This window comes from Carettochelys insculpta, chromosome 7 (assembly GCF_033958435.1).
Source record: "Carettochelys insculpta isolate YL-2023 chromosome 7, ASM3395843v1, whole genome shotgun sequence".
In the NCBI taxonomy this organism is placed as follows: Eukaryota; Metazoa; Chordata; order Testudines; family Carettochelyidae; genus Carettochelys; species Carettochelys insculpta.
Window position 1 is genome coordinate 39,600,041 of NC_134143.1, and position 19,045 is coordinate 39,619,085.

Consider the following 19,045-nt stretch of genomic DNA (forward strand, 5'->3'; position numbering starts at 1 on the left):
TGGTTGCAAAGTCTAGCTAGTGCCCAGCATGGTGGTTCCTGTGGCCATGTTCTAGTTAGTCTTATTATTACCCGTTGCTACTAAAGATCAAGGAAAAGTACATCTAGCCACAGAAAATAGTATTATTAGGGGTTGGGGGGCTAAGAGTTGGATCCTCTAAATCAGTGCTGGAATGCTAGTGGCATGGTTTAAACCTGTGAGAGCCTAGAAAGCTGCTGTAAATGAAATTGGAATGCAGTGTTCAATATCTGTGACATGCGAAGCTTGCTTTCCTCCCAACATAAAAGCTGTTTTGGATTTTCTTTTGGTTAATAGGGTGAAAATGTGTGTTTAATTTTCTAGCTTATTTGTGGAAAAGCTGCCCAATCACCGAGACTATCAGCAATGTGCAGTACCAGAAAAACAGGATATTATGAAGGTACTATTGCTTTTTCCTGGCCTTTCTCAAATTGCTTTCTCGGTAACTAAACTGTTCTTTCCTCAATACAGACAAATAAACATGGAGCCAACCCAGCCTACCATGACTAACTTCTTATATCTAGCTCCATTAGCAACAAAGTTTCATTTCAGTGTAGCTGCTTGATCATTTCTGAGATTCTAATTACAGCTCCTATGTTGTAAATCAGTTGGTATTACTGAATAGAGACAAGAGTGTATGGATTGTTGGCATGCCTGCCCACTGGGGGGAGGTAAAGGTGGCAGTTCCCCAGGGCCTGGCCTTTCAAAGGGACCTGGAGCTCCACCGCTGCCTCTGGCAAAGTAGCAGCAGTGCCAGTCAGAGCTCTGGATCCCTCTGAAAGGCCACTGCAGCGCTGTGCCACCGCTGCGTGTGCAGTTCTGAGAGAGTGTGGGAGGAGCTCCAGGGCTGACTGCCCTAAGCCCCTCCTCTCCACCCTTGACCCCACCTCTTCTAGGGGTGGAGAGCTGGGCCCCTCCTCCCACCTTGCTCCCAGGCCCACAGTAGCTGTCAGCCCTGCTGATGGTTGGAAACTTAGTTAAATCTGTTTCTAATGTAAGGTCACCAGGTTGAGGAGTGGGCGAGGGGGAGGTCAGGGTGCAGACTTGGGGTGGCACTTACATCAAGTTGCTCCTTGAAGCGGCAACATATCCCCACTTCAGCCCCTTTGCACAGGAACAGCTGGGGTGCCGCACACTGCCCTCACCCCAAGTGCCGGCAGCTCCCGTTGCCTAGGAATGAGAGCTGTGGGAGCAGCACTTCAGGCCAGGCAGCACAGAGCCTCTTGGCTGCTTCTCTGCACAGGTGCTGCTTCCAGGAGGTGCGTGAGGTAAGCGCCACCCAGAGCCTGCACCCTGAGCCCCCACTCCCATGCACTCCAACCCACTGCCTCAGCCCTGATCCCCCTTCTGCCCTCCAAACCCCTACAACCCCAGCCTGAAGCTCCTCTCTATAGCCAGAACCCCTCATCCTTAGCCCCAGCCCAGAGCCCATACCCCCCCAGTCAGAGGTTTCATTCACCCCTGCACCACACCCACCTGCCCCAACCCAGAGCCTCCTTCTGCATGCAGAACTCCCCCTTCCCTGCCCCAGCCCTCACTCCGTCCTGCATTCCAGCCCCTTAAGCCAGCAGGGTGGAGGTCAGTGAGGGTAGGGAGGGTGAGCAACAGTGGGAAGGTGGATGAAGTAAGCAGAGGTGGAGCCTCTGAAAAGGAGCAGGGCGGGGGGTACACACAGGAGGGTGGGACAAGGGTGTTTCGTTTTGAGTAGGAAGTTGGCAGCCCTGTCTAAAGGATACACATGTTTTAAATACATTAAATTAAAACCACACAGGATCTCATCCTGCTTCCATTTAAGTGAATGGACATGGACTTCAGTGGAAGCTGGCTTTTCCCTCCATTTTCTGCTTTCTTTAACATTAAAACATGTACTCCAGTTCCTTTTTATGTTTTTCCCACTTTTTCTACTACTATATTAGTTTCATGGTTGTTTTGAATGAAATAAAAAGTTTTAAAGTAGCCCCTTCCTCTGTTTAAAATACTGGAAGATACCCACTGATGTTCACTGGAGTATGGAAAACTCTCTCTTCTAGTAGAAGCTTGTGCCGTATGCTGCCGTTCCCCTGGGCGTTCCAGTGTCTCCAGAAGGAAGTAGCTGCTTTCTGGTGCATGTGTGCTGTGACAGGCATTAGCAACTGTGCACTGTTTGTGTATTCTCGGATTAATCTGGGAAAAAGCTGCACTGTTGTTAAATTTTCCTGTTTGTTTGGGTCATTGAAATACCCCACTAGCTGTGGGGACAAGGGTGTGAGTGAAGCTAAGCAAGTATGTCAAATGCCATGTGATTGAAATCTGTCATTGTAAGTTTAATACATTTAATAATGCCCATTTTGAGGCTTGGTCCATATAATTTTCTTCTAGTTCTTACTCTGCCTTGGGCCTTGTATCAGGAAAGCATCCCTGTTTAGGAAAGGTGCATGAACACATGCTTAATTTCTGCCAGTGGGATTAAATACATGCTTAAGTACTCTAATTAAGTCCTTGAAATGCCTAATATCAAAGACCCCATTCTGCAGTGAACTGTCCACAGGCAGAACTGGGCATTTGAGCGGAGCCCTGTTGATGTTTTTGGGGGTCCCACATGGGCTCCTCCCAGACACCTCACTGCAGGATCTAGGCCAAAACTGATGTTATATGAACCAGTAATGCCGTTTGTCATATGTGATTTATGCCTCACAGGGGCATCAGCCTGATTGAAAAAGTAATTTTCCTTTTCTATACAAAACCTGTTGGCTAGAGCTCAGCTGTTGTAAACTGACATATCTTCAATGGACTGTGCCAATTTATATAAGCTATGACCATGATCTTATATATTGGACATGCCTGTGATTTAGTACTTTTAACTTTGTTTTGAAATGATTGCCTTTTTAAATCTGCTTGCCAGCTGGTTTTCCTTTCCTGCTAATTGTTTGTTTGTTTGGAAAGCAGGAGGCAATTTTACATATTTTTTAATTCTTCTATCCACCTTATTCCCAACAGAAATTGAAAGAGATTGCATTTCCAAGGACAGATGAATTGAAGAAGGATCTTTTAAAGAAATATAATGCAGAATACCAAGAATATGTGCAAGACAAAGTAAGTCATAGATGCATTTACATTTAATTTTTAAAACATTATTCCTATGAATGTGTACTTAGTTAAAGACTTAGTTGTAAGTATTACGTAATCAAAATTCAAATTAAAAAGCAGTTGTGGCAAAAAACACTAAAATTTTACAATAGCATAATAGCATAGGCACTCTTACAAATTGTGTCTTTTGAACCTCTAATAAACAAGTGATGTATCTATGTGTTTATTTAAAAATAAATATGCAAATTATTAATATTGGTTTATTTGAAAAAGTCACATACTGTACTATGTATTTGAATGGGCTCTTTTCTCCAAACAAAAAGCAAAATTAGACCACAAATCTAGTGTTCACTTGGACTCTGATGTACATCAAAACATGGTGAGAGGTACAAAATTAAGCTATATGATGGCTGATTTGTGGCTGTATTTAAACTGTTGAGGGATGCATAGTCATCCTCCCACTCTGTGTAGTAAAATCACTGAGAGTGGCATTCATAATTTAAAGACTTGCAGTGGAAGGAGGTTGAGGAAGTAAAGAATGCTGTTCTTTCTTTCATGGTGTGTCTCCTAAAGTTTGGAACAAAAACCCACGTTCCCATTCGTAATTTGTTTCTGAGGTTTGGTTTGGTTTGTTGGTCATTGATTAAGTATCTGTACTTTACACCTGAACGTTTGTGCTGCCGTCTCTTTAAGAGAAGCGGGGAAGGAATGTTGGAACCTGAAAGTTCCCTGCAGCTTTTGGATTAGCAGTTGATGCTGGGCAGCTGGAGGGAGATAAGAGTACAGTGAAGACCGATGTGACAAACTCAGAACAACTACTAATGTGGGAAAATCCATACAGTGCAAGGTTAATGACTCATCTACATGGAAAACGTCCATTGGCTTAGCCCCCCGCCACTGAGAGAGAGAGCTATTATGTGGTGTAGACAGTACTAATCTTTGGAAGACTTCTTTCATCAACATAGCAACTGCCTCTTGGGGAGGTGGATTAATTAGCACAATGGGAGACCGCCCCCCTTGTTGTTGTTGTAGTGAGTGTCTGTGCAGCTGCTTAAGTGTAGACATACCCTAGATTTCATGGAAATAGTCTAAAAGAAATTTAAAGCGAGTAGAGAAAGGAAAAGGGCAGGAGAAAGTGCCAGAGAGAGAAGTGTGCTGTGAAATCCACCTGAAGATAAATGTGTTCTTGATTATAAAGGCTCATTTGTGCCAGCTCCCTTTGCCCTGCCCCACCCCCAGAAAAGATATATATATTTTAGACTGCAGTTATTTCTGCTATGATATAAGTGGATCAAGGGGAAGTACCACCAACAGTGAGGTAAATGGATAATGGCTGTGCAGAATGGGAGGTCTCTGTCCTCTATCCCTTGGTACATTGTCTTTAATATTGTAGAGCATGTCTGTGGGCACAGTTGTACTGACCAATGTGGCTAATGCAGGGGTCAGCAACCAAAAGAGTAAGAAGATCTATTTTTTTTTTAATTTGGCAAAAAAAAAAAATTCAAGAGCCGCAATGCATGTGAATTCGAGACGGTCCTTAATAAATAACATCAAACCATAATTTTTGTAACCCTTATTTTAAGAACACATATCCCACAATGCATGGCACATGTTAAAGGGGGAGTTATCCATTGTTTCAAGATCACATTTCATTGCTATTTAGCTATGAGTTGTTCATTGTTTGGCTTTTAGAGTTCACCAAAATATTGAAAATAGTCGAGAGGTTTTTTTTTTTACTTTGCAATTATAGCGTTGTGACCCACAAAGACATCTTTTAAGAGTCCCATGCAGCTCCAGAGCCACAGGTTGCAGACCCCAGGCTAATATATTCCAAACAGTATTGTTATTGTCTGATAACAACTGGTAAATCCATTTGCTAGCTTTCCCCTCACCATTATGTGGCTTTTTTAGCATTGTCTAAAGGAGCTGATCACTTTATTTACATACTTTGCAGAACAAGTCTAAAGCTGAATTCTTAAAGAAACTGGAGCACCAGAGGTTGATAGAAGCCGAAAAGAAGAGAATTGCACAGATGCGACAACAGCAGCTTGAAACGGAGCAGTTTCAGTTCTTTGAAGACCAGCTGAAGAAGCAAGAACTAGCCCGAGATCTGAAAAGTAAAGAGAATATGGTTATGTCTGAGCAGATCGATGGGAGTGTGTTATCTTGCATTTCAATGCATCAGAATAACTCTTTATCTACCGCATTTTCTGAGAAAGCCAGTAAGAGTGATGCCTCTGTTTCTGCTAGGCAGTCTCTTCCAGTAAACCATGCCTTAAGTCCAGCAGCCACTTTAAGCACTGTTCAGAGTAAGTGTTCAATTGAGCTTTATTTCTCTTCTACCTCTCTTAACATAGCATATAATATCAACATGCATGTGTTTATTTCAGTACATCCTGGAGGATATAGTGAAATAAATATTTTTATTATATTGTGGAGGATCAAACGTTCCTAGAAAATATTTTGTGTGTGTGTGTGTGTGTGTGTGCGCATGCACATTACCCTTTGTTTTCTCATGTAAAATGGATATGTAGATATACAGTTACGCATTTCACAGCTACAAGTTCCAGTAGCCACTCACGTAGACATCAGGCCCAATTATCTCCATTAAATTAAATGGGAATTTTGCTACTGACTCTGTGGGAGCAGAACCAGGCCTGCTGAAGTTGCATTTTAGAGTTGTTCTGAAAATTTGCCCTAAGAAGTATGCTAGTTCACATCCTTAGTGAATGCAAGCCAGTTAACATTCTGTATTTTTAAATGCATGTTTTATAGAAGAAAGATTATGCTCTGTAAACTTTTGTATTATTCTGATCAAAACCTCTTTGTAGCAAGTATGGCACTGCCTGTGTAAGTCTGTAAGTAGGTAAACCTCTTACATTAGAAAATGCCCTTTCTCTTTGTTTATTAGGTCAAGTGACTGAAGCACTCCGAAGTGTAGTTTTACCCACAGATCTTTGTCACAAATTTCTGCTGCTGGCAGAGACAAATACAGTAAGAGGAATAGAGACATGTGGAATTCTCTGTGGAAAACTGGTACAGTTGAACATTCACATTTGTATTTGGAAGGCACTTTTGATAGTATTGTATTTTCCTTTAATGAATGGCTATCAAAGGAAAAGCAGGTCTGAAGTGTATGAGCTACTGTACACTACCACGGTGCAATAGCATAGCTGCACTGGTGCAACTGCACTCCTGTGGCACATCTTGTGAAGACACATACGCTCCAATTGGCAGAATTACTCCACCTTAACAAGAGGTGGAAGTTGTGTTGAGGTGAGAGTGTTGCTTAGATGGGTGACCTTTTTAACACACCTGAGTGGTGTAATTTATGTTAACTTAAGCAGTAATGTAGACAAGCCCTCTGTGTAAAATAATCATATGGGTCTGTTTAGCTATCTTATTAAATTGTGGTCTTCTGTTTGCACTATTATAGACCTTAATTCTCCATGGTTATTGTGGTCATATACTGTTAAAAAGCTCTACCATTAAACTTCATTACAGGACTTTTCAAGAATATTCTTAGTATCCATCAAACAATATGATTTTAGTTATAGGAAGACTGGATATCGAAAATGTTAGAAGCTATTGTTAGGTGTCCTCAAATTCTAAAAAAAAATCCACCTCTGTCAGTGAATAAAAGTTCAAATTGTATATCAGAATGCATTAAATACACACAAAAATAATAAAAACAGGGAAGCATTTTGTGTTCCCATGCTTAAATGAAAGTAATCATATTTGTATCGTTCTTGTTTCATTCTTAATGGCCATCATCTCCCCTTTTACCTTTTTTCTGTTCATTCACATTTCAAATCTATTTGTTACTTCTCTGAATCCTGCTGAAATACTGAAATACTAACCAGATTCTTAGCTGGTATAAACTGGCATAGTTTAATTGAATTCAGTGGAGCTACAGCCACTTACAGCAGTTGAGAATCTCATAGCAGTCTTTTTTCCTCAAGACTCACTTTCAACGTTTGTTCATTAGAAGACCCTTAATTTAAGTCATCTTTCTACCATGTGTTTTTCAGACACATAATGAATTTACTATAACCCATGTGATAGTGCCAAAGCAGTCTGCAGGACCTGATTACTGTGACGTGGAGAATGTGGAAGAATTATTCAGCGTGCAGGATCAGCACAATCTCCTCACTTTGGGTTGGATCCATGTATGTATGTATGCATTACGTATCTTGATTTCTTTGTATTGGCTACGTAGGCTATAGAGAACCTGCACTGGAAGCTCCAATGTAAGGAAGACATTTGCATGATCTCATCTAATATTCTCTCACAGTTTTTGTGCTGGTGATCTGATTAGAGACAAATGTAATCCATGGATGCAAGCTGCTCTTTATTTCTAGGAAGGTGTAGTTTCATGGATATAGTGAGCCCAGTTTTGCCAGTGAAACTTCTATCTAAGACAATAGGAGCTGTGTGTCCTTTAGCAGAATGTGTTGCTGGAAAATGCTGATTTGTCAAAACAAACTTTTGGGGATTATTCAGTTCTGATCTATTTACCATTTTGGAAAAAAAATAGATTTTTGGAGTTTCTGAAATATCCCACTTTTTCTAAGAAAAATTTAGTTTTTTTCCTTTGGAGTAATTTTTTGTTTAAAAATTTTAATTTATAGTGTAAAATTTATTAAATTAAAACAAACACTTAAAATATCAAAACAGAACATTTCAATTGAACCGAATAATTTTGGCAATTTTTCAGTCCTTAAACAACTTTTAAAATTTCAATTTTTGGTCCTGATACGGAAAAGAATTTCTCTTTTTTAAAAGAAAAAAAAATCATGAAAATTTTCATAGGTCAGGGAAACCATTTACTGTGGTCACCCAGCTCTGTCAATTTGATATTAAATCCATGTTTGCATTGGAACCAAAAACAGTTGTGTAACTTGTGAATACCATGTAAAATTTGAACCTGCTTTACACTTCAGTTTTCTTATAGGCGTTAATTCACTTTTTGCCATCTAAGGAGAATTACTTTGAATTATGGTCTAATTTTTATTTTTTACTTGATATGTTGGTTTGTTATCACACCCAGGGATTTTGGACAATTGTATGTCCTTTTCTCTCTGTATGCCATCTCATTATACTCTCACGTGCCTCTTCAATTTAGATTTGTTTCCTTTCATAAGAATACTAATCTAACATACAGAAGAGTTTCAAATTGTTTTTGTAATCCTTCATGCGCCTGGTATTAGGAATTTACTCCTGACACTAGCATTTAGCTTTTGCATTGTTGAGTCATTCATGAATATTACCCTGAGACGTTTGTTGTGCCATGGAAAAGTTAAGGTTTAGTAGCAAATAATAAAAATTGAATCTGGATAAAATGCTAAGGCTATGTCTGTACTATGAAATAAAGTTGAATTTATTCAATTCGACTTTATAACTCTGGATTTTATAAAGTCTTAGTTGAGTGTCCGCATCTGCCCACAAAGGCGACCTAGTGCATTCACCTAGTACTAAATCACCAAAGTTCAGCTGTTGCAACAATGCACTGTGGGAACCTATCCTACGGTTCCCTCAGCCCTGTAGTGTTCTGGGTTTTTTTGCCGGTGCATTGTGGAAAAAATGCCCCGCAAGTGGCTGTGGGTGTGTGGTGTCATCTTCCCAGCCTGCATTGCCCTCATTCCCCTGCCATTGAAGACACACAGCCATCTTTCAGAACACCATGCGGTGGTTACATTTCTAAGTGAGCACTGCTTGGACTGTGCTTCATTCTGCACCTTTTTAAAGAGGAGTGACTTTAAAATAGAACCTTACTAAATGTGTTCTGAGTGCTCTCAGCTGACTGAACCATATCATTGAGGAGTTCAACTAGTTTTGTCCTGGTGAAAAACCACCAAACATGTGGGTGTCAGAAACTGAAGCACCCTTAACAAATGTGTTGTGGGAACACCCAGCTGACTGTACTATGTCAACAGGTTGCTCAGCTAGTTTTCCTCCCATGAAAAAACCGGCTAACAGGTGGGCTTCAGAAGCTGAAGCCCATGATGCCCAAGTAAAACAATTTGTCTCCATGTGACTAGGGAAAGACTTCAAATTATTCTTAAGGAAAGAAGATACAATACAAAAGCGCTAGTGTGTCTGGCTGCAGGAACCAGGTTTGAAAAGACAGAGAGAGGGAAATCTGTAAGTCGTCTCCACACAAGTGAGGAACGCTATAGGGAGGCCATTGTACTGACATCTCCAACATGAGGCGACGAGACATTTAGAAACATTTGCTCCACAGTCATTATGAATCCCCAAGACTAAGCAGAAGAGAAGGAAAGGATCCCAGAAGGCACTGGTGTCTTGTGGGTACTGGAAGGAGCCATTATCCCGTCAGAAGTACTAGCGGCTTGAGAAGAGAATTAAAAATTAAGGAAGCAATAGAAGATAGAAAAGTTGAGGAAAGAATGGAGTCCCTTGCCTCTTCTAGTAAAGAGAGAGAGCCCACAAGCTCCATTACTTCATAGGAAATCTTCTCCCTGAGCCATGCAATTTGGGAAGGGAGAGTATTGCTTCCTTGGGGGACCAGCCCCATAAAATTTCTGTGTCAGGGGGCCAGCTCCCTGGTGCATGGTGTAAATTTCAGAGGTTGAAGCTTTTAAGAATGAGCCCTGGAAAATGTGATGAAAACTAGTTTCTCACAGGGAAGAACCCTTCACCCCACGCAGGACAGGACCTGCTGCTGTCTGGAAGCATGGTCCACACTGCACAGCCAGCAAGTGATGTGGTGGGGCAGGGGCTAGTCTGCCAGCTGAAATGAGATCCTGCCTCTCCTGATGGCTCCATGCAGGAACTCTTTTCCAATCCTGAGAAATCATGGGTAGATGCAATCAACATGCTGGCCAGAAAGAAAATGAATTCAAATTGCCAGGCTTTCTGTTTCCTACTTCCTGCACACCTGGGGGGCAGTGGAGGTGAAAGCAACCCAAACAGAAACATTTGGGGCATTGTGGGATACCCCTGGAGGCCGATAAAATCAATTTAAAGTACTGCTGTTTCCACACGAGCACTAATATGACATTTTGAATTTGAACTTGGTGTTACACTGCCTGGGAGGGGCGAGGTAAGCAAGTCAACCTAAGCGCCCGATAAATCAGCCTAATTATGTATGCAGTGAAGACAGTCACAAAGTAAAATTGAGCTGAGGGCCATAACATTGACTTTATGCTCTGGTGTAGACATAGCCTCACACTTTCTCATGTTACAAAATCCTGGCTTTTCTTGAATAGGTTTTTGACCTTGACTTAATTAAGAAATACTTTCACTATGTAGAGCTCTCCTTTTCCTTTTGTAGACGCATCCAACACAAACTGCGTTCTTATCCAGCGTTGATCTTCATACTCATTGTTCTTATCAGCTAATGTTACCAGAGGCAATTGCAATTGTTTGCTCACCAAAACATAATGAGTGAGTTCTGTTTTTTCTAAGTAATGTTTAGCTATCTCTCCTAGCCTGCTATCTCAAAGCCAGATCACCTGCAAAACAGCATCTGAATGTCAGCTAAGGTGAAGGGGAAAAAAGTTTGTAGTATGTCTGGGTTTCTAATGTAGGCTTGCATTCTGATGAGCCTGGGCATGCACTTTTATTTGACCTCTTTGTCTCTTACCTTTAAATTCTGTGAACATTGATGCTCCACTCCACTTAGTGGGTGTAATCCCATTTGATATTGATAGTTCTAGGACTCATGGATCTCAGGTGTCTCACAAAATTCAAACTGTACTCTTCTCAGTGTACATCTGAACTTACCAGAAGATCAGCTCATTCAGGGTCACTCTTCTGAGGTTCGGTTTAGCATGTCTAGTGGGTACATGCTAAATCGAACTATCTGGGCTCTGCAGTCAGTCCTGGTACTCTTCGTCGTCAGCAGGGGTAAGGGAGATTTGCTGTGCAGACCATCAGTAAAATTGATCTACAGTACATCAATTCCAACTATGCAATTGTCATAGCTGGAATTTTGCAGCCGACTTTTCAGCCGACTGTAGACCTGGCCTGAGTGAGGAGGGTGGATGGTATAGGCTTTTTAACTTGTTCTTAGTGAAAAACATGAAGCATTGGGAGCACTGAGATAAGTACAGTACAAATAAATAACCAAAAGCTGATTAAAAGAGATTTGCTACAGGCCAGATTTATAAAGGTATGACAATGTTGCTCCTCTATGTATTACCAGGCCTATGGTTTGGAGTCACAAAGGGCTTAGGCATTAGGCTTCCAGCCCTCCCGCTTTCACTGGGAGTCTTCTGGAATCAGGGCTGTCCTTATGACTTCGGGTGCCTTATGCAGCCCGACCATCGGCACCTTCCCTCCCTCCCGGGGAGCTGAACAGCAACTCTGCAGGGTGCAGGCTGTGCCCAGGGCTGTGGGAGCAGGAGAGGGAGGCTGATGGAGGAACAGGTAGAAGGAGGAGCAGTGCACCCCATAAGTGCTGTGGGTTGGGAGGCAGAGGAGGGGTCGGGCCTGGGGACCTGAGGGACTCAGCCAGGGCCAGGATGCAGAGCTGGGGGGCTGCGGGCTAGGGCTGTGGGAGAGCAGAGGTGATGGTGGATTAGGCCACAAAGCCGCAAGTGGAGTAGGGGGATGTGGGGGTGGAGGGGCCAGGGAATTGGGTGGCTGTAGTTGGGAGGCAGAGCGGAGGCCAGGGGATTAGGGCTGCTTCAGGCAGCACTGACCTCCGGCTGCGCTGCGGACACACACACAGCATAGGACACTATTTAATGTGGGGCAAAATGGTGTCCCACATGTAGTGGTGCCCAGTGCAGCTGTGCACTCTGCTCATGCCTGGGATGGCCCTGGCTGGAATCAGGCTCTTATCTTCCAGAGGCTACTTCAGCCAAAGTGGGAGATTTTGGGTGCTAACAGTTGACCATGGCAGCAGAGCTAAAGCAAGCTTAGCTCCCTTGGCTCTGTGCCACTCCCAGAAGCAGCCAGCACCTTCCCTCTGCCCTGCGAGCAGACTCTGCAGGGCAGGTGCTTGTGGACGGGGTAGTGCACAGAACACCCTGGTCCTCCTGGCTGAGGTGCTGCTTCCAGAGAGATGTGCCAGTCGCTTTCAGGAGCTACCGAAGGTAAGCGCTGCACTCCTTCCCACAGCCAAATCCTCTGCCCCAGCCGAAACCCCACACCCCCTCACAATTGCAGATCCATCAAAGCAGTCAGGATAGGTCTGTGCTGCATTTGCACACCTGTGCTGGCCTGTGCCAGAAGGGCGTCCACTGGTTAAGTACAGTGTAGACAGACAATTGGTCTCAGTCTGCAGCCCAGACTCTGAGACCCTCCACCTCACAGGTTCATAGAACCTGCACTGTAGGCCAAGCCCAAACTCTACATCACAATTAAACAGCCCCTTAGCCTGAGCTTCAGGAGCCTGGGCCAGCTGCAGGTAGCTAATTGCAGAACTCACAGCCTTGGCCCCTCCCCTGGAGTTAGGTGCATAAGAATGCACAGGCTTTCCTAGCAGAAACTACCACCATTGGTTATCGCTTACATCCCAGAGTTTAGGGTGTTCACTTGGGATGTGGGAGACCTGTTTTCTAATACCTGCTCTAACTGATGGATTAAGCCTCCCATGTCCTATTCGCTAAATTATTCGGTGTTCAGAATCCCCCTTAGAAACAGCATTAGTGCAAGAGCCTGAAAGTGTACATCCTAGTGATCAGTGCATCCACTTTAGTGGTGGACAGTCAATTTCAAGTCCTTGCTGCAACGGATATGTAATTATACAAGATGTAGCAGCTCCATGAGGAGCAATTGAGTGATCTGTGTCTCAGAATAACCTGAAGTTTAGTGCACTCACGTTTGAGCTCAGTTCAAGTTCCTATCCAAATCAGGCAGAGTGGGGATTCCAACCTTGGTCTCCTATATGCTAGAGGAGCAACCTAACTGCTGGGCTACAGGGGACTTGCAGCTCTACCACCCTGTTCTGAAAATTCTGAGCTGTCTTTTGTGCAGGTTGAGTATAGTTGTAGCAAATGTAACAAGTTGGTTCCTGCCAGTGAGATAGGCAGGAGAACACCTAGTTTGAGAATCCCACCAGGGCTCATGCATGAGCAGGCTGAGAGCTGTGGGATGGTTTTGGGATTTAGAGGCATGGCACATGTCTACTAGGAGTAGGGTTGCCAGGGTTCTGGTTTTCAACTCCCCCAGTTGGACCCTCACCTTCCCGTGCCCCAACCCTCTTCTCCAGATGGGAGCTTCTTCCTGAACCCCAAAAGCCTTCGTTTCCAGCCCCACCCCGGTACCCACACCCTGCAGCTGGAGCCCTCATGTCCCCTGCCCCAGCCCTGATCCACGTCCTGCCCTCCAAATCCCTCTGTCCCCACCTGAAGCCCCCCTCTTATGCCCCAAACACTTCATTCCCAGCCCACCCCAGGACCTGCACCCCCAGCACAGAGCCTGTACCTCTTCCCGCACCCCAATGCCCTGCCTCAGCCTGGAGTCCCATCCTATACTCTGAACCTACACTCCAGCCCTTCAGCCTGGACCCCCCTCAGGGCACCCTCATCCCTGGCCCTATCCCAGAGCCTGCACCTTCCACTAGAGCTTTCCTGCACCCCAACCCCCTGAGCCAGCCTGGTGGAAATGAAGGCATGAGTGTGGGGAGAGCAAGTTACAGAGGGAAGGGAGATGAAAGTGAGCGGGGGATGGGGCCTCACAGGAGGATGGGATCTGGGAGAAGTGTTGGGGCAGTGGCAGGGCAAGGGTGACTGGGGTTTTGTGAGAAGAAAGTTGGTCACCCTGACCAGCAATATAGGGACCTTCAGGGTTTGGTCAGTAGTGATTGTGTGATGGCCAGTGGCACCTAAATGTGTAACTTAGGTGTCAAAGTGCCTCTGCAAGCACTCCTTGTGAAACTAGCCCTTGGAAAACGCTGAGTAGAGCAATTCTACATGCTTTTAAAATTGGGTATTTGTAGCAGGTCGGTAGATTGCTTATAAGCATCTATAATACCTTCCATTGCTCTTCCTACAATATCTGTTGTGCATCTCACTCATCTCTGAAACATCAGCTGACCCATTAACCTTTTAGAAACAATTTATAAATTGAAGCTGAAAGTGCGCAATGATAAGAAGCACATGGGTGTAATCACTAGCAATGCAGTTCTACCAAGGAGCTGCAGGTTATCTTAACTCACCATGGCTAAAAGAATATAGCCAGCATATACATTTTTTTGGCATCACAGGGAGCGCAGCAGTCTGTCTCCACGTACCCCAAACAGGCGGCAAAGGTCCAGGGAACTCTTTGGAAACCCTGTGCAAAACTGCCCTGTACAGGCTGCAGTGCCAGCTTGGGGGAAGGAACCACTCAGTGGTTTGAGCATTGGCCTGCTTAAACTCAGGGCTGTGAGCTCATTCCTTGAGGGGGTCATTTAGGAATCTGGGGAAAATGGATTTTTAAAAAAAAATCTGTCGAGGATGGTGATAGGTCCTGCTGTGGGTGTAGGGGACAGGACTTGATGACCTCTCAAGGTCCTTTCCAGTTCTATGACATAGATTGCTCTTGTGGTCCAGACATGGCAATAACAGCCTGGAATGTGGCTGTGCCAGGATTTGGATAGCTGAGAAGAGGCAGGGGTCTGTTCACCCCTTTTCTTGCCCTTCCAGTACATGTAGTAGAGCCCCACATCATACCAATCTGCCTGGGCTTTGGGCTGGGGATGGGAACTGGTCTTTCATTATTCTCTTCAAACTTAACAAAAGGAACTGTCGTCAGCAGAAGGTTCTACATCAGATGTGAAATGGGCACAGAGCCTTTTGGAAGAATCGTGCTAACTCAGTACTCATAGGAGCAGGCCTTTCTCCCCTGCGTAGTAGTGCCGACTTCAGTGGGACTACTCCTGGGAGTAGGGACTGAGCATTGAGTAAGAGCTGGTATAGGACCAGCCCCTCCACTTGTAATTCTGATGCTCTATTTTTTATTCAGTGTTACGAACATTCATCATAGTGACTTGATTTGTAATGAAGACTCGGAGCATACACCAGCTGTATCTGGCATGGCATTTTCTATTTTATAGACTCATAGCCAGAAAGGACCGTTTATCATATTATCTGATTTCCTGTAAGTCACAGACCATTAACTTTCACCCACTTAAGATGTACTGAACCAAGTAACTTGTGTTAGACTGAATAATTCTTGTTTGAACCAAGTTCTTTTAATGCTACAAACCTAATGTCACTTTTGTTCTTTGCTTTCCAGCACTGGGTTCTTCAGGCTTACTAATGCTGGCATGCTTGAAGTTTCTGCTTGCAAAAAGAAGGGATTTCACCCGCATACTAAAGAGCCTAGACTATTTAATGTAGGTATATTACTTTAAAATATTTCTTAACATGTTCCAACAGAGCAGTCAAAGATGTGATCATTGTTGGAACCCCCTAATCTTACCTGCTGTTTAATATTGGCTGTAGTATTCCCAGAATCAGTTCCTGTTTGAATCAGAATGTGTATCTTAGAAAAACATCAGTCCCTCCAAATTTTCACCAATGCCCATGTGGTAAACAGAAGTTACACCAGCTTAAGTTTGAGTTTCTTTGTATTTTCCTGTGGTGTCCTTGGGCCATGTGTAGTTCATGGTCCTTTCCTAACTGACAGGTGTATTCCTGGTGTCTGCATGCCTGATATTTGCTTCTGTCCCCGGTAAAAGTGATGTTTGTACATGTTGAATAGGAATGTGCTAAAATATAAAAAGATAACTTAAATTTAGGCTTGATGATGATGAGGCCTGGTAGATAAAGCTCACAGGCAAGTTAAGAGAGAATTGCAGGTTATGTTGTAAACATGTTTAGTTCTAACTGGTTTTAAAAAGAGTTTTGGATGTAATGTGACTGTTTTAGAAGCATACTATCTAATTGGTAGTATTCTTCATCATCATCATCAACAATAACCATGGGGTCAGTGCCCATTGGTGTCTGATGCCTCTCTCACCATTTCCTTCCATCCTCCCCTGTCCAATGCAGAGTGGCTTAAATTCTAGACTAGCTCCACACCAATCTATTATATCATCTGCCCATTCTCTGTGGGGTCTGCCTCTCCTATTCAAACCATCCATTATGCCAAATACCAGGGTCTTGATTTTTCATTCCTAATTCATGCTGCAAATATGCACAAGTAGCTGTAACTTCCATTGTATAACCTTCTGCAGTAGGTTCTCTTTTGGCGCTATCTTCCTTTATAATTCCTCATTGGTGACCTTCTGCATCCATCCTATTCTCAGGATCTTTCTATAACTACCCCTCTTGAATGCCAATATCCTGCTCTTTGAATCTTTCACACACATTTTCAAGACACTCAGCTTCCTTCCTAAGCTAATCACTTCGCTTTTCCAGATCTTATCCATTGCCTTCAAACTTGCTCTTGCTTTCACTGTTTTAGTTGCTATTTCCTTCTTGCAGTCTACATCAGGGTTTCCCAATCTATGGGTCTGGACCCAAACATGGGTCGCGATTACATTTCAAAAGCGTCGCCGGTTGGGCTGGGCGGCTCCACAGGTGGCTATTAAGAAGCCATTCATGCTCCTGAAGTGGTTCTCAACTTCTTAATTGGATTACCAGCCATCAGGCAAAACAAACAGCAGAAATGTAGCACTTTAAAGACTAACAAAATGATTTATTCATTGAGTTTTTGTGGGACAGACCTACTTCATCAGGCAGTTAAGCCAATTAGTTACATTGAGAACCATTTCAGCTGCAGGGCAGAGAACTGCATACCTGGGGAGCAGTGTCCAGCTCAGGTAAGGTGGGGCTGAGGTTGGGAAGGAGGGAGGGCAGAGCTGATCAGCTCCCTGGCTTCCAAGCTCTGCAGGACATGGGGTCCCTGCAGACCCCAGCAGGATGCCTGCAGCTGGTGGTACCGGCTGGGGATCAGCCCTGTGCCTCCCCTAGCTTCCTCCAGCCCGTGAGTGACTTCTAGCCCCTGAGTGTGACCCCCTTAGCCCCCTTCAGCCCGAGTGACCTAGCCTCTGAGTGTGACTCCTCCCCAGCACCCTCTAGACCCTTCCAGCCAATGAGTGTGACTCCACGAGCCCCCTTCAGTGCCTGAGTGATTCTTAGCCCCTGAGTGTGACTCCCCAGCCCCCTCCAGCCCCTGCATGTGACTCTCCTAGCCTGAGTGTGACTTCCCTAGCCCCTTGCAGCTCCAGAGTGTGACTCCCCTAGCCCCTGAATGAGACATCCCTTCTGCCCCTGAGTGTGACTCCCCTAGCCCCCTTCAGTACCTGAGTGACTCCTAGCCCCTGAGTGTGACTCCCCTAGCTGCTGATTGTGAGGTTTAAGCGGGGGGAAACAGTATGGGGAGGAGTGTCTTTACTATAGGTAGTCAGAATTGTGGTGGTGGAAATGCAGTGTTCTTATTTTATTAATATATTTCCCCTTTTCTATGAAATTACTATTATAAATATATAAACATGAGGGGGCACAATTTTATATTCTTGCCTCAGGCGCAAAATTAGCTAGTTATGGCTCTGCTCTCCCCCCTCTCTTTCCCCACTCTTTCCCCCCAGTTTTTGAATTGCCTTGTGTCACCAAGTTTTCCTGAATTGTCAAAATGGGTCCCTGTCTGGAAGAGGCTGGGAACCCCTGGTCTAGGTTATATGTTATGTTGCTCCCCAGATACATGAACTTCTCTACATTCTCTAGTTCAGTCCCATCTACACTGATCTTCCTTCCTCTTTCCTTATCTCCGAATACCATTATTTTTGTTTTATCGATGTTCATAATCAGTCCATACCACTTCCCTTCCTCGTTTAGTACCTGCACCGTTTTTGCTAGCTTCTCCTCAGAATGGTGTTTACACTTTAATTAACATCAGTGTAAATACCACTGCAATTCCTGTTTGCTTTAACCAACTGTTCTATTTTAAATGAAGTCTTTGAATCTGTGACTCACAGTTCCCCACTAAATTACTATAGGTAGTCAGAATTGTGGTGGTGGAAATGTAGTGTTATTATTTTATTAATATATTTCCCCTTTACTATTATAAATGTATAAACATGAGGGGGCACAATTTTATATTCTTGCCTCAGGCACAAAATTAGCTAGTTATGGCTCTGCTCTCCCCACTCTCTTTCCTTACTCTTCCCCCCCAGTTTTTGAATTGCCTTGTGTCACCAAGTCCTCCTGAATTGTCAAAATGGGTCCCTGTCTGGAAAAGGCTGGGAACCCCTGGTCTAGATTATATGTTATCTATAAGCACACCAGAGCCGAATTTAATTTGGTTATTGATGTTGTTTCCATGTAAAATGTAAAACAAAGGTTATACTTCTTATCACTACTTGAGAGGAAGTAAACAGTAAATGCCTTGAACAGCTCTCTGACTAACTTGAGAAATATTATCAGCCAGAAGAGAAGCTTTACCACATTAGGATGTCCAAGTGTTCCCTGAGCATGGAAAATATACTCCTGTTGTCCTTCTTATCAGTTGGTCAGTAGTTCCATGCCAACAGGTCAGTGAATTCCCACAGAAGTTTTCCATGACCAGTTAAAGAGATGTCTTTCCTAACAAAGAATCACAACTGACTTCCCCAGCTGTGATGTCCAATAAACCTGCAGAGCTAACAGCCTCTATGAAGGATAATTTTTCGCTATTGAACCCCTGCTTCCTTTCACCCGTTCCACCAGTCTCTCTGCAGCTTCCAGTAACCACAAAGTAGTTTTCCAGTTAGTCAGGTGGTCAGAGGTTCTAGTGTGCACCTTCCATGGCTAAATAGACTGTAATGAGAATCTGTGACTGAACTGTTAAATAGGCATCAAGCATTATTAGAATTGTTGCTCAGTTGTTTGCAATATAAGGTTCCTTATCCTGGCAATTACAGAAATAGGACTACTGGAATGTTATTTGTTAGTCAGAATTGATGAATAAGAACAAGACTAACTGCAGTGACAGATTCAGCCTCTCCCTTGGGGAGTCGCAGACGGGTAAAAAGGATGAAACCCAAGTCCCTCATTTCCTTTGAGGTGGGATTTTCAAAAGC

General features: G+C 43.8%; 1 protein-coding gene across 4 annotated transcripts in view; it reads left to right on the forward strand.

Moving 5' to 3' along the window:
• STAMBPL1 (STAM binding protein like 1) overlaps window positions 1-19,045 on the forward strand; it is a 43,976-nt gene that overhangs the window by 22,582 nt on the left and 2,349 nt on the right. For 2 of the 4 annotated variants that reach the window (XM_074999531.1, XM_074999530.1), the window contains exons 4-10: window positions 343-418; window positions 2,995-3,090; window positions 5,039-5,393; window positions 5,996-6,120; window positions 7,116-7,253; window positions 10,382-10,494; window positions 15,277-15,376. In XM_074999531.1, the coding sequence (XP_074855632.1) occupies window positions 343-418; window positions 2,995-3,090; window positions 5,039-5,393; window positions 5,996-6,120; window positions 7,116-7,253; window positions 10,382-10,494; window positions 15,277-15,376 (1,003 nt within the window). Of the gene's footprint in view, window positions 1-342; window positions 419-2,994; window positions 3,091-5,038; window positions 5,394-5,995; window positions 6,121-7,115; window positions 7,254-10,381; window positions 10,499-15,003; window positions 15,139-15,276; window positions 15,377-19,045 lie in introns of those variants that run through there. The other 2 variants (XM_074999532.1, XM_074999533.1) reach the window with 2 other exon arrangements.